Raw genomic sequence first — 19759 nt, 5'->3', positions numbered from 1 at the left:
GCAAAGACCTGCAGGTTAGAGACTATCTGCACCATAGGAGATTATTTGCACTGACTATCCACACATCCAACTCTTACACACAAACTTACACACAAACACCCACAAACACACACACACACACACACACGCACAAACATACACTCAAACTCACACAAACACACACCCATACACATGCGCAGTCAACACTGCTTGTTAAATACTATTTATTCTACTGCGTGACCAAGACACTACACACTTTATATTTGTAAATACAAACTATGTATACTACCTCTTCTATTACATATATAGGATCTTAATTTGACCTTTATTGTCACAGCAAAATAATCCTGCAGCAACAGGATTTGAACGTTTAGTCCATAATGTTTTTTTTTTTTGTTTTTTTTTTGGGGGGGGTAGATCAGCTTAATATTGCAGATAGATTGTAACTTCCATCAATGTAATTGTCTGCATCACTTCCAATCCCCCATGTTTATATATATATATATATATATATATATATATATATATATATATAACACACACATACACACCCACATACATACATACGTACATACATACACATACATATCCTTTAAAAAAAATATATATATTCCCCTTTATTACTTTCCAACCCCGCCATCCTTTCCCCACTTGGAGTAAACTAGTGAACAACAATGCCTAGGCCTCTACTTCCAGCCCATACCCACTATCTACATTTTATGTCAATTTTACAATAATTACATTTAGTTTGTTCTTTCTCCTGAACTTCTTCTACTCTCAACCTCTCCGATCATATTCATGATGTCCATCCGGTTTGTTTCTATATGCCATATCTTTCTAACTGTGCTCCTTCACAAAAGCTCCCAACCTACAACCCATACACTTATTATGGACACAGTGTGCCTACATTATTAGTTATCTTGTTATTGGTAGTTGTTATTAGTCCCATCCTTCAATTCCATTCAACACCTCCCATCTATCTTTTAACACCATCCATATAGGATTTCTATTTGCCATATATATTTCAACTGTACTGTGATGTCTTACAAAAGTTCTGAACCTTTCTATTCTCATTGATTCTACAGATTGTGAATTGAAAATAATGTTGCTTGATTGGTGGTTAGGCTATTACCTGGCCAAAAGTATGCTACATGAAAAGTGCAATACTGTTAATATAACTGTCTGTTAGTGTGGGTTTTCAATGAATTTATGTAAATCACAAAGCTCTCCTGCATTTCCTGCGGTGCAGGAAAATTCTCAGCAACAAAAGAGTGATCAAATTAAGATCCTACATATGTACTTGTTATTTTTGACTGAACTATTTTTATTGTTATTATAGATATTGAATGACGTACTGCATTGTTGAGGGAGCTAGCACACAAGCATTTCGCTGCACTTTTTATACCTGCTGTAAACTGTGTATGTGACGAAAGATTTGACCAATGATAGTTGTCCATCCATGACCTCTGACCTGGGAGCCAGAAAGCCATTGAATCAGCTAACCATAAACAACAGGCAGATTGACCAGAGATAGCCAGCCACTCCCAAAATGTGTAAAGTTGTTAATCTCTTACTCAGAGGACTGAGTGAGATCAGTTGGATGAGCTCACCTGGGAATGTGCTGCTGTCTGTTAGTCTTCATGGACTGCAGCAATCATAGTCTCCCTCCTTCCCACACACACACACACACACACACACACACACACACACACACACACACACACACACACACACACACACACACACACACACACACACACACACACACACTGCACACATACACACACAGCTCAGTTCAGCTCAGTTCTCGGAATCCTCCAGTGGGGACAAGGGCCATAAGCCTCCATCAAAGAGCCCTAGATGAAAACCCAAATCAAAGCACCTGGGTTGTGATTTGTGATTAGCACTTGGGTCAATGTTTGGATTTGATCAAAGCCAGAGCCTGTTTGTGTGGAGGTCTCTGTGGACTGCTGGAGTAACTCTGCTTATAGGTCTGTCTTATGATGTGTACTTATGATGTGTACAGTCGTGGTCAAAAGTATTGGTCTTCACAAAGTTCGCTGCTTCAGTGTTATGAGATATTTTTGTAAGATGTTACCATGGTATACTGAAGTATAATTACAAACATTCCATAAGGCTTTTATTGACAATTACATTAAGTTTATGCAAAGAGTCAATATTTGCAGTGTTGACTCTTCTTTTTCAAGACCTCTGCAATCCACCCTGGCATGTTGTCAATTAACTTCTGGGCCACATCCTGACTGATGGCAGCCCATTCTTGCATAATCAATGCTTGGAGTTTGTCAGAATTTGTGGGTTTTTGTTTGTCCACCCGCCTCTTGAGGATCGACCACAAGTTCTCAATGGAATTAAGGTCTGGGGAGTTTCCTGGCCATGGACCCAAAATGTCGATGTTTTGTTCCCCGAGCCACTTAGTTATCACTTTTGCCTTATGGCAAGGTGCTCCATCATGCTGGAAAAGGCATTGGTCGTCACCAAACTGTTCTTGGATGGTTGGGAGAAGTTGCTCTCGGAGGATGTGTTGCTACCATTCTTTATTCATGGCTGTGTTCTTAGGCAAAATTGTGAGTGAGCCCACTCCCTTGGCTGAGAAGCAACCCGACACATGAATGGTCTCAGGATGCTTTACTGTTGGCATGACACAGGACTGATGGTAGTGCTCACCTTGTCTTCTCCGGACAAGGTGTTTTCCAGATGCCCCAAACAATCGGAAAGGGCATTCATCAGAGAAAATGACTTTACCCCAGTCCTCAGCAGTCCAATCCCTGTACCATTTGCAGAATATCAGTCTGTCCCTGATGTTTTTCCTGGAGAGAAGTGGCTTCTTTGCTGCCCTTCTTGACACCAGGCCATCCTCCAAAAAGTATTTGCCTCACTGTGCGTGCAGATGCACTCGCACCTGCCTGCTGCCATTCCTGAGCAAGCTCTGCACTGGTGGTGCCCCGATCCCGCAGCTGAATCAACTTTAGGAGACGGTCCTGGCGCTTGCTGGACTTTCTTGGGCGCACTGATGCCTTCTTCACAACAATTGAACCTCTCTCTTTGAAGTTCTTGATGATCCGATAAATGGTTGATTTAGGTGCAATCTTACTAGCAGCAATATCCTTGCCTGTGAAGCCCTTTTTGTGCAAAGCAATGATGACGGCACGTGTTTCCTTGCAGGTAAACATGGTTAACAGAGGAAGAACAATGATTTCAAGCACCACCCTCCTTTTATAGCTTCCAGTCTGTTATTCTAACTCAATCAGCATGACAGAGTGATCTCCAGCCTTGTCCTCATCAACACTCTCACCTGTGTTAACGAGAGAATCACTGACATGATGGCAGCTGGTCCTTTTGTGGCAGGGCTGAAATGCAGTGGAAATGTTTTTTGGGGATTAAGTTCATTTTCATGGCAAAGAGGGACTTTGCAATTAATTGCAATTCGTCTGATCACTCTTCATGACATTCTGGAGTATATGCAAATTGCCATCATCAAAACTGAGGCAGCAGACTTTGTGAATATTAGTATTTGTGTCATTCTCAAAACTTTTGACCACGACTGTATTTTGGGGCCATGGCAACTAACTCTGCCTGGCTGACATTGGTTATCTTACTTATTAATGTTGTTTTATTTTCATTACGAATTAATTAATGTTTGCCTGTGGTTTGTTCATCTCTGGTCAAGGTACACAACTTTAATCATACATACCCCCTGTTATTAGAACAATATTCACATTGTCATAAAGTATTTGCACGGAAATTCTAAGTATCCATCGTACTGTATATCTGAAGTTCACCCAGTTTATCTTCTCATCAGTGCCCATAAATGTGCTGTTTTATGTTGATATCCACTCTGTAATCATCTTCGTTTTTTGCTACTCAATGTATGAAACTGTTCTCTTGAGGTGATTTTAACCTTGTGCCCTGGGCTTATTCTCATAGCCTGCATACACACTTTGGTAGAAAATATGAGGCTTTATGATAATTTTTTATTTATTCATTTATTTTTTCTGCAATATATTATTAATATTATTGCTGCAATTCTGGAGCCTTTTCAATATTCACTCCCCATATCCCCATAACATGGTGCTATGTTCACATCTCATATATCATTTTTCATCTTAACGCATGCTGATTAGTACATGTCACAGGAGCAGGATGCAAATAAATTAAACAGTCCATTTTTTTAATTACATGTCATGACACAATCTATCCATTCTATTAATGCTTCAGTAACATGCCTTTTTCAAAATCCATAGGAGGGAAAAAAATCACTTTTTTGGAACTTACAATTTCCATTAGAGAACAAAAGCTTAACAAAGAGCACATTAATATGATATATTCTTAAAGCTGGCAATCTATGATTTATCTCCAGCACCACCTAAATCCCAGCACCCAACCCGACACCCGCCATTCCCCCACCCACCCATGCCTCATAAGGGAATAAGCTGGCTTTATGCAATTATTATTACATTAAACTATTTACAGTAACTTGGAAATATGGGACCAAATTCGGTAGTAAAGAAAAAAACTTGTGGGTTAAACGTTAAAATGTTCTGTGAGTAAATACTTCTGTTTCCTATGTAATGGAAAAAGAAGGGCTTGTTGTAATTCCATTCATTCCTTTAGTGCTTCATACTGTAGTCAGTCCTATAACATAATGCATAATACAGCGACAGAGGAGGAGGGGGGGGCTATGCGAGGGATTCTAGTGCAAGGAGTGGGGACGGGGACGGGAGGGGGTTCCAGTTTGTGCTGAGGTATAGTTTTAGTGTTGATTTTTGAAGTTTTTTTAAAGCCTTCTTTTCTGGGTTTCTAAGGGGATGATGAAAAGTGCATCTCCTCTGCTTGGCTCCTCCTTACAGTGGAGCTGCCGCAGGGAAGGAAAAGAACGGAAAGAAGGAACGTTTTCATTCCCTCAGCAACTCAACTTCACCAATCATCTCTGCTCTGACTCTGCAGAACAAAGGACATACACACTGCCTTATCTCTTGCACACACACACATGCGTATGCATGCACACACATAAGTTCTTGCATATGCACACATACTTAAATAAATGAAGGGACTACGTTTGACCTCTCACAAAGGCAAAGATAATATATTTTATGTGAGACTTATTTCTTAATTGGAACTATCCTTATTTCATATTCTTACAGTAATTAGTCCCATCTCCTCTTTTTCCAATGTGTTCTCTTGGAAGGCACCTAGTGTCACCTAGGATTCAGAGCACAACTCCCCCAATAGTTCAAATCTAACTTTAGTTACAGCAACACAACTGCCCTTGAGGTACTTTCTCTCTCTTGTAGAGTCCAAAAAGCTCTTCTCTCCAATAATCCTCCAGTATGGCCACGTGAAGTCCCTCTGCACTCCTGAATAATGTTGCAGTGTAGAGTTACTGTCCCTCAGGGTGGGGGGAGCTGGGTTGAGTGTTCGTCCTCCCCAGAGAAAGCTGTGCTCGGTCCAGAGGTCCAGGTCCCCCCATGTGGATGAGCCTCTGTCAGACGTAGGCTGACTCACTGGACTGGGTCCTGCCCAGGTTGGGGGCCTGGGACACATGCGACACGTCCTTCTTACGCACCTCACAGATGGACTTTCTGCGGGCCTGAACACCCCTGACGGCCGTCTTGATCTTCCTCCAGCCCAGGTGGTTGAGCTCAGCCAGGTTGAGCAGCACACAGATGCCGCTCACCGCAAACATGAAGATCAGGAACACTGTCTTCTCTGTGGGGCGTGACACGTAGCACTCCACCTCCTTCACGCAGGGGTAGCGGTCACACTCAAACATCCCTGGCACATTGAAGCCATAGAGGAAGTACTGGCCTGCCAGGAAGCCGATCTCCAGCACATTACGGAACACCACCTGGATGACGTAGAAGCGGGAGATTCCCTCCTGCCGCCGCACCTTGGCGCTCTTGGCCTGCGTGAGCCCCCGGGGTACATTTGGGATCTCCTTGACCTCCAGGTCCTGCTCCTCCTTGCCGCTGTCAGGGTTCTGCACCAGGATACCGTTGATGTTGCGCAGCTTGCGGGCATGGTGGTCGCCTCCGCGACTGTGGTGACTTGCATGACCATGGTTTATGTAGGGGTGCAGCATGGAGTAACTGCGGTCACGCTGCTTGGCGGACTGGTGCACAGAGTAGGTGATAAAGCACAGGCTGGGCGTGCACACTAAGATGATCTGGAAGACCCAGAAGCGGATGTGGGATATAGGGAAGGCCTTGTCGTAGCAGGCCTGGTTGCAGCCCGGCTGCATAGTGTTGCAGATGAACATTATCTGCTCGTCCTCATAGACCTTTTCACCCACTATACCTACTATCAAAATACGGAAGATCACTACTACTGTCAGCAGTATCCTGGAGAGAGAGAAAGAGAGAGGGGTGGGGAAGACACGATTTCAGTTATGTGTTAAGAGGAGTGTAAAATGTAGCTAGGGTTGCAAAATTATGGGATCTTTCAATAAATGTCCTGGTTTTGCAATAATCCTGGTTGGAGGATTTTGGATTTCCTACTTACAGTATTTCCTCCTGATTCTGGGAATATTCCAACCAGGGAATTTATTGAAAGATCCCAGAATTTTGCAACCCTAGTCAGATGTGACACAGAGTAGAACAAAGAATCATTGTAAGTACTGTGATATTGACAGTACATGATTAATTAGACATGTTACTCGTCTATTATCATTAATTGAAAGCCAAAGCCAACGTGTTTGCATGTTGGCTTTGGCTTTTGTCATGTGTGAGTTAGAGTGACATCATTTGTCTTGAGCCAATAAAGGCTGTACTTTATATGTACCTCTGCTCAACCACAGCAAATCAATGGAGACAAAAGCAGCTCTCACACCAAGGACAAGTTTGATCAGATGTGTGTAGTAGTCACTCTATGTGTGTGCGTTTGTGTGTGAATAAGTGTGAGCTTGCGTGTGTGCCCGTGAGTGCATGTGTGTGCACGAATCCTTCAGCTGCTGCAGTGTGCAAAGAAGAAAGGTAGGAGAGGAGAGATAGTCTCAGTCATTGCTGTGGATAATGAACATGTGGATCCCTGCATGAATATCCATCATGTTGCTGGCTGAGCGTAACCCTCCTGTCTCCTATTCAGCCAGCATCTCCATTCATTTTTCAACAGCAGACAGATAAGAGATGAGCTCTCTCCCTCTCAGCTCTGCCTGTGGAGACGTGCTGAGAGCCTAATCCCACTCCTCCTCAATCTACCCAGTACTACTATATCCACACACACACAGAAGATCTAAACACCATTATATAGGCTATTATACTTTATCAATGCTTCCTCACCTAAACATGGTTTAAGTGCTGCAATATGCACCACTGGCATCAGTGAAAATGTCAACCAAATGACATCAGCTATGTTTAAAATGCACTGCTAGTGCTGTCCTAAAGCAATGCCCCGCCCCTCCTGCTCTTTCTTCCTCCCTTTCTGTGTATTGATTATTTAGCCCATATTATTGGTTTGACTGATGGTGAAGTGTTCAATGGGACTGAGTGTGTGCACTTCATTTGGAACACTAGGTTGTAGAGTTCCTTAGAAGATGCAGACCCTCATTTCCGCTGTTGCTAAGCAGCTTAGTTAGCATCCATTTACGTGCAATAGGCAGCTACCAGTGGCTGTTCGATTAACGTCTTTAGCACTGCGGAATACATGTGCTGCCATTTATAATTCCTCTCCCCCTATCTCTCTCTTGCTCCCTCTCTCTCTATGTCCCTCCCTCCCACTCCATCTCTCTCCCTCTCTCCCTCTCTCTCTCCTAGTTGTTTTATAGTGCAGTGTCAAAGAAGACCCTGGTGTGTCTTTAAAATTAGCCCCACCTCCCCCCACACCCACTCTCCATGGCCGGTTACCACAGCAACCCCCTACTGATCCAGTCAGAGCAGAGGCTCAGGGAGAGAGAGAAGAAGAGAGCAAGGGATGGAGGGATGAAGGAGTGAGAGACACATGAACTGTGTGTGAGGGGTGAGAAGATACAGAAACCTTATGAATGTAGACAGATAGACAGGCATATGTAAAGTGAGACAAACATGCTAAAGCAAGGGGAAAGACAGGCAGATGTGATGGAACACAGAGCAGGCAGACAGGGTAGACAGGGTAGAGCATGTGGTACTATGGTACAGACTTTAAATAGAGTTGCATGCTGCTGCAGGATTGTTCTCACACCACCTGGGCCTTGCATGTGCATGTGTGTGTGTGTGTGTGTGTATTTTGTGGTGGGTGTGTATTGCATGTGTATGTGTATGTGTTTGCATATGTGCATGCATGTTTATTTTTGTGTGTATGTGAGTGTGCATGTACTGTGTGTGTGTGTGCTTGTGTGTGTGTGTGCTTGTGTATTCCCTGTGTATCCCTTGCTTGTGCAAGGTGGCATGTGTGTCTGGCCGTCTGTGTTTGGAGCAGCTGTGTGTACGCTCCACTTCCCTTCAGTGTGTGAAAATAAAACAGAGGAGATCTCTACACCTTTGGTGTTTCAGAGGTTCAATGCATGCCGTGTACGTGCACACTGTCACACACTCCCACTCTTATAGAACACACATGTATGCAGGGAATCACACAAGCAAACACACAATTACACGCGCAGACACACAGCCACACAGCCACACAGACACACAGCCACACAGACACACAGCCACACAGACACACAGACACACAGCCACACAGCCACACAGCCACAGTATTCAGACCCTTTACTCAGTACTTTGTTAAAGCACCTTTGGCAGCTATTACAGCCTCGAGTCTTCTTGGGTATGACGCTACAAGCTTGGCACACCTGTATTTGGGGAGTTTCTCCCATTCATCTCTGCAGATCCTCTCAAGCTCTGTCAAGTTGGATGGGGAGCGTCGCTGCACAGCTATTTTCAGGTCTCTCCAGAGATGCTCAATCGGGTTCAAGTCTGGGCTCTGGCTGGGCCACTCAAGGACATTCAGAGACTCCTGCGTTGTCTTTGCTGTGTGCTTAGGGTCGTTGTCCTGTTGGAAGGTGAACCTTTGCCCCAGTCTGAGGTCCTGAGCGCTCTGGAGCAGGTTTTCATCAAGGATCTCTCTATACTTTGCTCCGTTCATCTTTGCCTTGATCCTGACTAGTCTCCCAGTCCCTGCCTCTGAAAAACATCCCCACAATGCTACACCGTAGGGATGGGGCCAGGTTTCCTCCAGACGTGACGCTTGGCATTCAGGCCAAAGAGTTCAATCTTGGTTTCATCAGACCAGAGAATCTTGTTTCTCTGAGAGTCCTTTAGGTGCCTTTTGGCAAACTCCAAGCGGGCTGTCATGTGCCTTTTACTGAGGAATGGCTTCCGTCTGGCCACTCCACCATAAAGGCCTGATTGGTGGAGTGCTGCAAAGATGGTTGTCCTTCTGGAAGGTTCTCCCATCTCCACAGAGGACCTCTGGAGCTCTGTCAGAGTGACCATTGGGTTCTTGGTCACCTCCCTGACCAAGGCCCTTCGCCCCTGATTGCTCAGTTTGGCTGGGCGGCCAGCTCTAGGAAGAGTCTGGATGGTTCCAAACTTCTTCCATTTAAGAATGATGGAGGCCACTGTGGGGACCTTCAATGCTGCAAAAGAAAATTGGTACCCTTCCCCAGATCTGTGCCTCGACACAATGCTGTCTCGGAGTTCTACGGACAATTACTTCGACCTCATGGCTTTGTTTTTGCTCTGACATGCACTGTCAGGTGTTTGCCTTTCGAAATCATGTCCAATCAATTGAATTTACCACAGGTGGAATCCAATCAACTTTTAGAATCATCTAAAGGATGATCATTGGAAACAGGATGCACCTGAGCTCAATTTCGAGTCTCATAGCAAAGGGTATGAATACTTATGTAAATATTCTAAGTATTTCTGTTTTTTATTTTTTATAAATTTGCAAACATTCTAAAAACCTGTTTTTGCTTTGTCATTATGGGGTATTTTGTGTAGATTGATGAAGAGAACCAATAATTTAATCAATTTTAGAGTAAGGCTGTAACGTAACAAAATGTGGAAAAAGTGAAGGGGTCTGAATACTTTCCAAATGCACTGTAAGTGGTTGTCTCCTTGATGGTTTGACTGGGAGTGAGGGTATTGATGTTTCTCAGAAAGGCATTTAACAGACACTGCTAGATGAAAAGGAATTTGTATCCTGTTCCAAAAGCTAATGGCAAAGAACCTTATTATCCCTACTGTATCTCTGGGCTTTGAAATGTGAGAATATATACAGCTGTAGCAGCTGATTGTCCTGTCAATGTATTGAATGCATAATAGAACAAGACAAGCTTCTGTATGTATCTCAACAATGAAAGAGTCTGCGTGTGACAGAGTCTCTGCACTGTCAAGTCGTCACAGAAATGCTCTGAGTGAGTTTGTGTGGCAGCAGTTCCCTTGGTGCAGCCTGGTCCAGGTCCTGCTGTCGCAACGAGTGATTGTCATCATCATTCAAACACCTGCTGTGTGCTGCATCAGAGGGGTGGGCCCTGCCCTGCACCGCCACACCTACGCTACACTACACAAGCTGTCTGTTCACACGTCCACAGCATAGGACTGTAACTAACCCATAATCAACATTACGGATGTGTTCATTATGCCTCATGTTTTATGTATTATTGTATTGAATAGTAGCAACTATTTTCATGTTCTGTATTTCCCGGGAAAGGCACAGGTCATTAAGTTTCCCTCTCATCTATTAGGCTCTGCAGAATTCACAGTGTTGCTTTGCCTGCGATGTTTGACTGGAGAGATGTGAAGGTGGCACACAGTGTGAGTTTTACTGCAGTACTGAGCTGTTGGTTTATTCAGGTGTTGGGCTGTTTGGGTGTATGTGTGAGATGGTTTGGGATTGCTGTGTGTGTGAGTGTGTGTGTGTGTGTGTGTGGTATTCTGCTGTAGAACAGGATAATCAGAATGGAGTAGATTGCTGCATTAGCAGAAAGCAGTGGAAGAAGGTCATCTAGAAACATCAGTGTTGTTAAGCCCTGCAGAGAGAGGGCCCATACATTAGAGCAAATTAAGGCAGGAAGGCCCCTAAGCCCTCACCATCTGAATATCCGATGCCCCCTGCAGATGATCAAAAAGATTTTCGACTATCATTAGAAGTTCGCCTGCTTTTTTGGAAGCTCTTCAATCAAGCAAACGGCGTCATGTACTCGAGGCCATTGATTGAACCGGTTGAACTGGTCCAGAAGATCAAGGATGGGGATCCAGGCATCACATCTACACAACTCTTTACAACGGCATCGAAGCTCCAGCCTCAGATCACTTACAGTAAGACAGGCTGGAACATGATCATGTCTTACATCAGTCAATCTGTCACGCCCTGGCTCTGGGACTCTGTTATGTTGAGCCAGGGTGTGTTGTTTCTATGTGTTTTGTGTGCTAGGGTGATTTTCTAGTTCATTTGTTTCTATGTTGGCCGGTGTGGTTCTCAATCAGAGGCAACGTGTATCAGCTGTTGATTGTTGTCTCTGATTGGGAACCATACTTAGGCAGCCTGTTTTCCACAGTGTGTTGTGGGATCTTGTTCCGTATGGTTTGTATTGTAACCAAGGACTTCACGTTTCGTATCGTTTGTTGTTTTGTTCGTGTGGTGAAAAAAATAAAGTATGTTCACTTATCACGCTGCGCATTGGTCCACTTCCTCCGACGATCGTGACACAATCTCACACTGAGTGCCCTACAGTGTGCCCTAGAAAACCATAGGATTCGCCCCATGGTGACGAAACAATACTTTCAAGGTCTATAAAATGCTATAGATTTGCTCATACTGTGTGTGTTAAATTCACCAATAATCCTGATGATGAATCATCCCTTAATGAGGATATTGCATCAAATGTGCACATATACACAGTTGTGAGTTACTATAGAAACAGCCTATCCAGATGAATGTACCAGTGAGGAAGGTGTTCTTGGCTGGTATGTAATGTGATGTGAACCACCCTGCAGCCTCCAGTAAACCACCACAGCCAGGTCTCTGATTGGAGACCCAATTAGCTCATCCAGCTAAAGAGCATTGCAGCCGAAGTGGATACTTGAGTCTCTAGCTGTCTTTGGTCTAGGATGATGTCATAGTCATGAATCGGAGCAGGCTCTTAGAACTCCTACAGTTATGCTGAAAGGTATAGAAACAGCAAGTACACTGAGTGTAGAGCCAGTGTCTATTGAATTATGGTTTATACTAGCAATGGTGTGTTGGTAATGCTGTATGGCCTGAAAGGCTTTATATGCAATGCATATTATGTGTAGCCTCTAAACTCTCTGCAGCTGTGCTGTATTGCTTCTACAGTATACTTTAGTTTAGCTGATCTGTAGGCTGTGTAATTGGTCTTAGTAGCTCCAGTGTTAGGTCTATGGCAGCCTCGTCGCGAACCAGGCTGTGAACACGCCGTGGTTTTGGAGGTATGGTCTATGGTAGCTGCTGTAGTAGCTGGTGTGTTGGCTGGACATCCAGGCCCTGGCTCTTCTAGAGGCTCTCACACACTCATCCACACAGCAGCTGCTGCTGTCAGCCTCCAGGGGCTACACCGGCCCTGAGCACTGACCCCAGATGCACAGGGAAAACACACACACACCAGCTCATACACACTCACATACATACACACACACACACGCACGCACACACACACTGATGATGCTCACAGACTCATGTATACACTGTACATCTCAAACACATACTAGCTCACCCCATGAGTACTCACAAATAAGTGTGCATACAGCCAGAACTTGCAGTAACACAAATACATTATGGACAGTGCACAAAAACAGAGAGCAGTCACATAATATTCAGCCACACATACTGGACACCCAGAGTGAAAATGTTATTTCATCTCATACGGAGCATGTCTCCATAATAAGACACAGCTAATTGCTTATGGCAGCACATAATGAAGACCTGACCAAGCACAGAGATTAGAGAGCTGAATTACATTACAACACACTGGCTATCACACTGCAGAAGCATCTCTTCATCTCCCCCTCTCTCTCTCTCTCTCTCTCTCTCTCACTCTCTCTAATCCCCCCCCTTTGTATCTCTCTCTCTCTCTCTCTCTCACTCTCTCCCTCTTTCAGCCTCCTCTCTCTCTCTCTGTGTCTCTGGCTCTCTCCCTCTTTCAGCCTCCTCTCTCTCTCTCTCTCTCTCTCTCTCTCTCTCTCTCTCTCTCTCTCTCTCTCTCTCCCCCTCTCTCTCTCTCTCTCCCTCTCTCTCACTCTCTCTAATCCCCCCCCTTTGTATCTCTCTCTCTCTCTCTCTCTCACTCTCTCCCTCTTTCAGCCTCCTCTCTCTCTCTGTGTCTCTGGCTCTCGCTCTCTCCCTCTTTCAGCCTCCTCTCTCTCTCTCTCTCTCTCTCTCTCTCTCTCTCTCTCTCTCTCTCTCTCTCTCTCTCTCTCTCTCTCTCTCTCTCTCTCTCTCTCTCTCTCTCTCTCTCTCTCTCTCTCTCTCTCTCTCTCTCTCTCTCTCTCTCTCTCTCTCTCTCTCTCTCTCTCTCTCTCTCTCTCTCTCTCTCTCTCTCTCTCTCTCTCTCTCTCTCTCTCTCTCTCTCTCTCTCTCCCTCTCTCCCTCCATCTCTCCCTCTCCCCCTTTCAATTAGTGTTTGAGCTAGTTGGTGAATATTGTATGTCATCTCTCCCAAAATGGCATCACTATTCTCCTCTGTGAATATGGGACTATGTAAAATAAGCAAATGCTAACTAATTTATATTTACATTTTAGTCATTTAGCAGACGCTCTTATCCAGAGCGACTTACAGTTAGTGAGTGCATACATTTTTATACTGGACCCCTGTGGGAAACAAACCCACAACCCTATATATATATGTAACAGCTGTCTTATTATGTATCAAATATTGAGAATGTTTTAAATAAAATACATCTGAAAAACACATGCTTTTGTGCGTGCACGCGCGTGTGTGTGTGTGTACGTGTGTGTGTGTGTGTAGGTCCCATGTAGCTCAGCTGGTAGAGCATGGCGCTTGCAACGCCAGGGTTGTGGGTTCGATTCCTGCGAGGGACCAGTATGAAAATGTATGCACTCACTGGATAAGAGTGTCTGCTAAATGACTAAAATGTAGCATGTGGGTGTATCCAATCCAGCATGGCTGTCTCCTCTGCAATAGGGTCAGTTAGCGTCTCCAGCGTAATGAGCAATGACACAGATTCTCCATGCCACTGATTGTGATAACAACCTGTGCTCCCATCTAAGATCCTCTGCAGATGGAAACTTGCCCTCTTCTCTCCTCTATGATTTCATGTTCCAAACCCCCTTCTTGCCTCTGCAGCCCTATCCCTCGTTTCCATTGTTTAATCTCTCCCTGATCCACTAGTCCTCCATTCGTCTCCGGCACTGACCCCACTACAGCATTGCAGTGTAGAAAATGATGCATCAACACACTTCCTTTCCCTTTTACCTGCAAGGTGTTTAACCCTGATTTAATACAGGAACTCCCAGGCTTATTTCTCTCCTGGAAGAGCACATTAACGCTTTGTAAGGGAGACCACAGGCGTGTGTGTGGGTGTATGTGTCAGACTGAAGAGAGAAAGGGGGGGAGTGTGTGAGTAGAAAGCCTATAGAGGACAGTTAGGACAAACACACAATGAGAGTACAAGCCACAGTGACTGCAGGAGGGAGACAGAGACTTGATTTGGAGTCAGAAGAGAATCTAGTCAGCAGGATTATAACAGAACTGTCACATATACACTACCGGTCAAAAGTTTTAGAACATCTACTCATTCAAGGGTTTTTCTTTATTTTTACTATTTTCTATATTTTATATTTGAGATTCTTCAAATAGCCACCCTTTGCCTTGATGACAGCTTTGCACACTCTTGGCATTCTCTCAACCAGCTTCATGAGGTAGTCACCTGGAATGTATTTCAATTAACAAGCATATGGTAAAAGACCAAGTCCATATTATGGCAAGAACAGCTCAAATAAGCAAAGAGAAACGACAGTCCATCATTACTTTAAGACATGAAGGTCAGTCAATACGGAAAATTTCAAGAACATTTAAAGTTTCTTCAAGTGCAGTCACAAAAACCATCAAGCGCTATGAAGAAACTGGCTCTCATGAGGACCGCCACAGGAATGGAAGACCCAGAGTTACCTCTGCTGCAAAGGATACGTTCATTAGAGTTACCAGCCTCAGAAATTGCAGCCCAAATAAATGCTTCACAGAGTTCAAGTAACAGACACATCTCAACATCAACTGTTCATAGGAGACTGTGTGAATCAGGCCTTCATGGTCAAATTGCTGCAAAGAAACCACTACTAAAGGACACCAATAAGAAGAAGAGACTTGCTTGGGGCAAGAAACACGAGCAATGGACATTAGACCGGTGGAAATCTGTCCTTTGGTCTGATGAGTCCAAATGTGAGATTTTTGGTTCCAACCACCATGTCTTTGTGAGACGCGGTGTGGGTGAACGGATGATCTCCGCATGTGTATTTCCCACCGTAAAGCATGGAGGAGGAGGTGTTATGGTGTGGGGGTGCTTTGCTGGTGACACTGTCTGTGATTTATTTAGAATTCAAGGCACACTTAACCAGCATGGCTACCACAGCATTCTGCAGTGATACACCATCCCATCTGGTTTGGGCTTAGAGGGATTATCATTTGTTTTTCAACAGGACAATGACCCAACACACCTCCAGGCTGTGTAAGGGCTATTTTACCAAGAAGGAGGTTGATGGAGTGCTGCATCAGATGACCTGGCCTCCACAATCCCCCGACCTCAACCAAATTGAGATGGTTTGGGATGAGTCGGACCGCAGAGTGAAAGAAAAGCAGCCAACAAGTGCTCAGCATATGTGGGAACTCCTTCCAGACTGTTGGAAAAGCATTCCAGGTGAAGCTGGTTGAGAGAATGCCAAGAGTGTGCAAAGCTGTCATCAAGGCAAAGGGTGGCTATTTGAAGAATCTCAAATATAAAATATATTTTGATTTGTTTAACACTTTTTTGGATACTAAATGATTCCATATGTGTTATTTCATAGTTTCGATGTCTTCACTATTATTCTACAATGTAGAAAATAGTAAAAATAAAGAAAAACCCTTGAATGAGTAGGTGTTCTAAAACTTTTGACCGGTAGTGTACATGTACACGTATTCTAATCAGACTACTGCTAAATTTACATACAGTACTGAATGTGCAAAATTGCTTTCCACATAACACAAGTGACCTGAGTCTGATGTATAATGAGTCTACAAGAGCCACATCTCTGAAATAGCAGTCTGACCACATGAAACAATTTCACAGCCAGGCCTCCACCAACACATTACAGTAGCTGAAATAATCACCCTGAATACACACACCATGTATGTATCTAAACACTTAGTCCCATAGCTGCAGTAGCTATTAAGTATTTAAGTTCACACAGACAGACAGGCATAATGGACTGATAGAGGGCCACCACAGAGATATCAGTTACCGCTAACGTCTAGAGCCCACACAGACAGGACTGAGAGATTAAACATGGCCCAAACACCAAGGGATCAGTTACAACACACCCTCATGTCCTCACCAGCGGCAGGAGAAACCAGAGGAATGTAGGCTACTGAGCGTCAAAATGTACAAACTCCCAGCCATCAAATAGGAGACCATTATCTGTTGTCACCCATTTCACAATTCACATGACCACTTTTGTCATCTGACCACGTCTGGTATAGAATGTGGAATCATCTCAATGCCTTTTACGCCACACGTATAGATACTACAGATGGAGACAATGATGAAAAGGATCAACCCACGTTTAGCTTGAGGAGAATTAGTCATCAAATATGTTTGATATTGGGGAAAGCCTTTCTTATCAGGCCTGTAAAATGCATGATCAACAGCAGTGCTCAGATTAAGGATAAAAGACATGAACAGAAGTTCATGTCAGCATTAATAATGCTCTCTGTCAGACACCGCAGACAAATTGAGAGAGTTGTCTCTGCTTCTGAATGATTGTAGGCATTTTTTCATTCTCTGATTAATTTCTTCCTCTTTTGCACCCGACAGACTATCATTGATTCTAGCTGCCAGACAGGGGCTTGATCTAAACTCAAAGGAGATGTGAGGAAAATGCAGATCCCTTATCCTGTTCATTATCGTATGGCACTTAGAGACATGAGTAGATACAGTATTTATACACTCTCACATATACGGTTTGGTTGTTTGTGTGGTCTACTTTATAAGTATCTTTCAGAACTTTGATCTACTTTAGCATGACCCCAAATCATATCCACCATTGGGACAGCCTGATGAAGGCGCTAGCCGATACGTATTGGTGTATTTAAATTATGACTTTGCCCACACATTAAAGGCTTTTTAACTTGCAAACCCACATGAGTGCCTGAACTTTGATTTTTTTATGCTACTTAGCACCATTTGTGGTTATAATTATTCCTTTTGCTTTTCATATCCACCATGTTGAGTAATATGAAATAATAATACTATAGTGATACTACACTACAACCAACATTTAACACCATGAACATTGTTGTGACATTGCATAGTGCAAAAGCACTGTGCAAAGTGCAAACATTACCATAAACCTCATTATAATCTAGCAAAGTGACTTAATTTGAAACTTTTCTTAAACAATGTGTGTTATGAAGAGGCGACTTTATGTATTGCTCAGTTTACTAAACTCAAGTGAAATAATCGCCTCCGATTTGATTATTTAGTCAATTATTTAACTTGAGTTTAGTAAACTAAGCAATACATAAATAGTTGCTTCTTCACAACGCACATTGTTGAAGAAAAGTTTAAAATGAAATAGCACTGCTAGATTATAATTAGGTTTATGGTAATGTTTGCACTTTGCCCAGTGCTTTTGCACTACGAAAATGTCGCCCTCAGTCTCTATATAGCCTACTGTATAAAGCCTTCTAGCCACATACTCTGATAAACATGTATGTATACACACACACACACACACACACACATACACAGACAAACACATACACAGATAAACCCAGACACAGACAAACACACACAAAAAAACAGAAAAAAGCACAAAAACAGACACAAACACAGACACACAGTGATTATACTGTGTTTGCATGGGAGAGAAGGTCAGGCTTTGCCCTTGCTGGGGACTACCTGTGGTTGAGGTTAATGAGCACAGCAGTGCAGCTGGCCTCCATGCTAACACAGGTAGCCAAGCTCCCTAGCTCAACACAGAAGGACAGAGAGAGACTACACTGTAGACTTCCTCTCTACTGCACTGTACTGCAATCTTGAAATCCTACAGCTGTGTGCTTCACTGGGTAAGCAAGCATATGGAAATGGCAATGTTGTGTGTGATTATTCCATACAGGGGACGAGTGCAGTTTACCAATGTGAGTAAGTCACATTGTGGTTAATGGGTGGAAAATCACACTTTGAATTTGACTAATCACACAGGCGAGAGACGATGAAGCATATTTTTCACATGCCAGAGAAAAAAATCTGCCATCACAGTATGTTTGTCCCCAGTACATCTCCACTGCTAATAAGACTCCAATCTGCTCATGCATAACCTTCTGCCACTACACTCCAGTAACTACAGAACACACAAAACCACAAGAAGCAATCTCTCCTCTGCCAAGTTCAGAATAATTTCCTCCTTCATCTCATCTTGCTCCTCTCTCATCCACACCTTCATTTCTGTCCTCTTTATCTATTTTCTCGGTATGTCTCGCTCTCCTCCCTCCTCCTCTCCCTTGCTACTAGAGACTCCCATTGCCCCTCCATCAATACCAGGACCAATAGGTGAAATCAACACAGGAGCTCGGCTGAATTAGCCCTAATGCCCAGTAATACCAGCTATTGATTATGTGCAATTAGCTTATCCCTTAACTAATGATGGGCACAGAAGGGGTGGGGAGGGGAGGGGGGCAGAAAGTAGAGGCTACTGCTGGGACCAGCCTGAGAGAGAAGGGCAGTCCTCAGGGATACCACCAACCCAGTTAACACTCAAACACACACATACATTTACATGTACATTTTGGTCATTTAGGCTATCTGCCAAAACACCAGCACGCACGCACACACACACACACACACACACACACACACACACACACACACACACACACACACACACACACACACACACACTTTCAATCACAAAAACACACACAAGCATTTCCCATCACAAAAACACACAAAAAACACACACAAAAAAACTTTTACACACACACTGGTGATGAGTGGCAGGAGGACAGTCTTACCTCCCAATCATGGTAGAATGTTGCTGGACAGCAGCCTCGAGCAGCCGCTCCAGAATGGTCCACTCCCCCATGGTCATTGAAAGACAGGTTCAGCCTACAGAGGAACCGGGTCTCCGGGGCTCTCCCCCTCTTCCTCCCCCTCCTCCTCCCCCTCCTCCTGGGCTTAGCGCTCCTGACGGTCCCCAGCCAGAGGGGGCGCAGCCGCCCCCGTCCCACACCAGCTTCTCCTGACCTCTACTCGCTGATTTGGCCGATGGTTCTCTGTGGGGGTGAACGTGTGTGCCCTCTCTCGGTCCGGTCCCGTTGTGCTCTTCTCTTCCTGGCAGAGGAGTGGTGCCGTCTGCCTCTCCTCCTCTCCCTCCCTCCCTCCCTCCCTCCCTTTCTCTCCCTCCCTGTGTAGTGAAGCTCGTCCTCCCCCTGCCGCACCACTCAGATCTATGCTATAGCTCACTGAATCTGACAGCCATGATCTCGCTCTCTCTCCTTCTCTCCCTCCTCCTTTATATCTCCCTCCTCCCCCTCTTTCTCCCCCTCACTCTCGCACTTCCCTGCCCTCTCTCTCTCTCTCTCTGTCCTCCACCCTACCCCCAGGGCTCTCCTGGT

The 19759-nt window shown here is 44.3% G+C and overlaps 1 protein-coding gene across 1 annotated transcript; it reads right to left on the bottom strand.

The window, feature by feature from the left end:
* Positions 1-3983: 3983 nt before the first annotated feature.
* On the bottom strand, positions 3984-19523 carry LOC121579972 (gap junction delta-2 protein). The gene is made up of 2 exons (XM_041895006.2): positions 19157-19523; positions 3984-6338 (listed from the first exon to the last, which is right to left on the bottom strand). The coding sequence occupies exons 1-2, from the start codon at positions 19231-19233 to the stop codon at positions 5483-5485; spliced, it is 933 nt and encodes a 310-aa protein (XP_041750940.1). The 5' UTR covers positions 19234-19523; the 3' UTR covers positions 3984-5482.
* Positions 19524-19759: the final 236 nt, after the last annotated feature.

This window comes from Coregonus clupeaformis, chromosome 13 (assembly GCF_020615455.1).
Source record: "Coregonus clupeaformis isolate EN_2021a chromosome 13, ASM2061545v1, whole genome shotgun sequence".
Lineage (NCBI taxonomy): Eukaryota > Metazoa > Chordata > Actinopteri > Salmoniformes > Salmonidae > Coregonus > Coregonus clupeaformis.
Note: the sequence above shows the minus strand (reverse complement) of the source record. Positions and strands in the feature narration are given on the sequence as shown.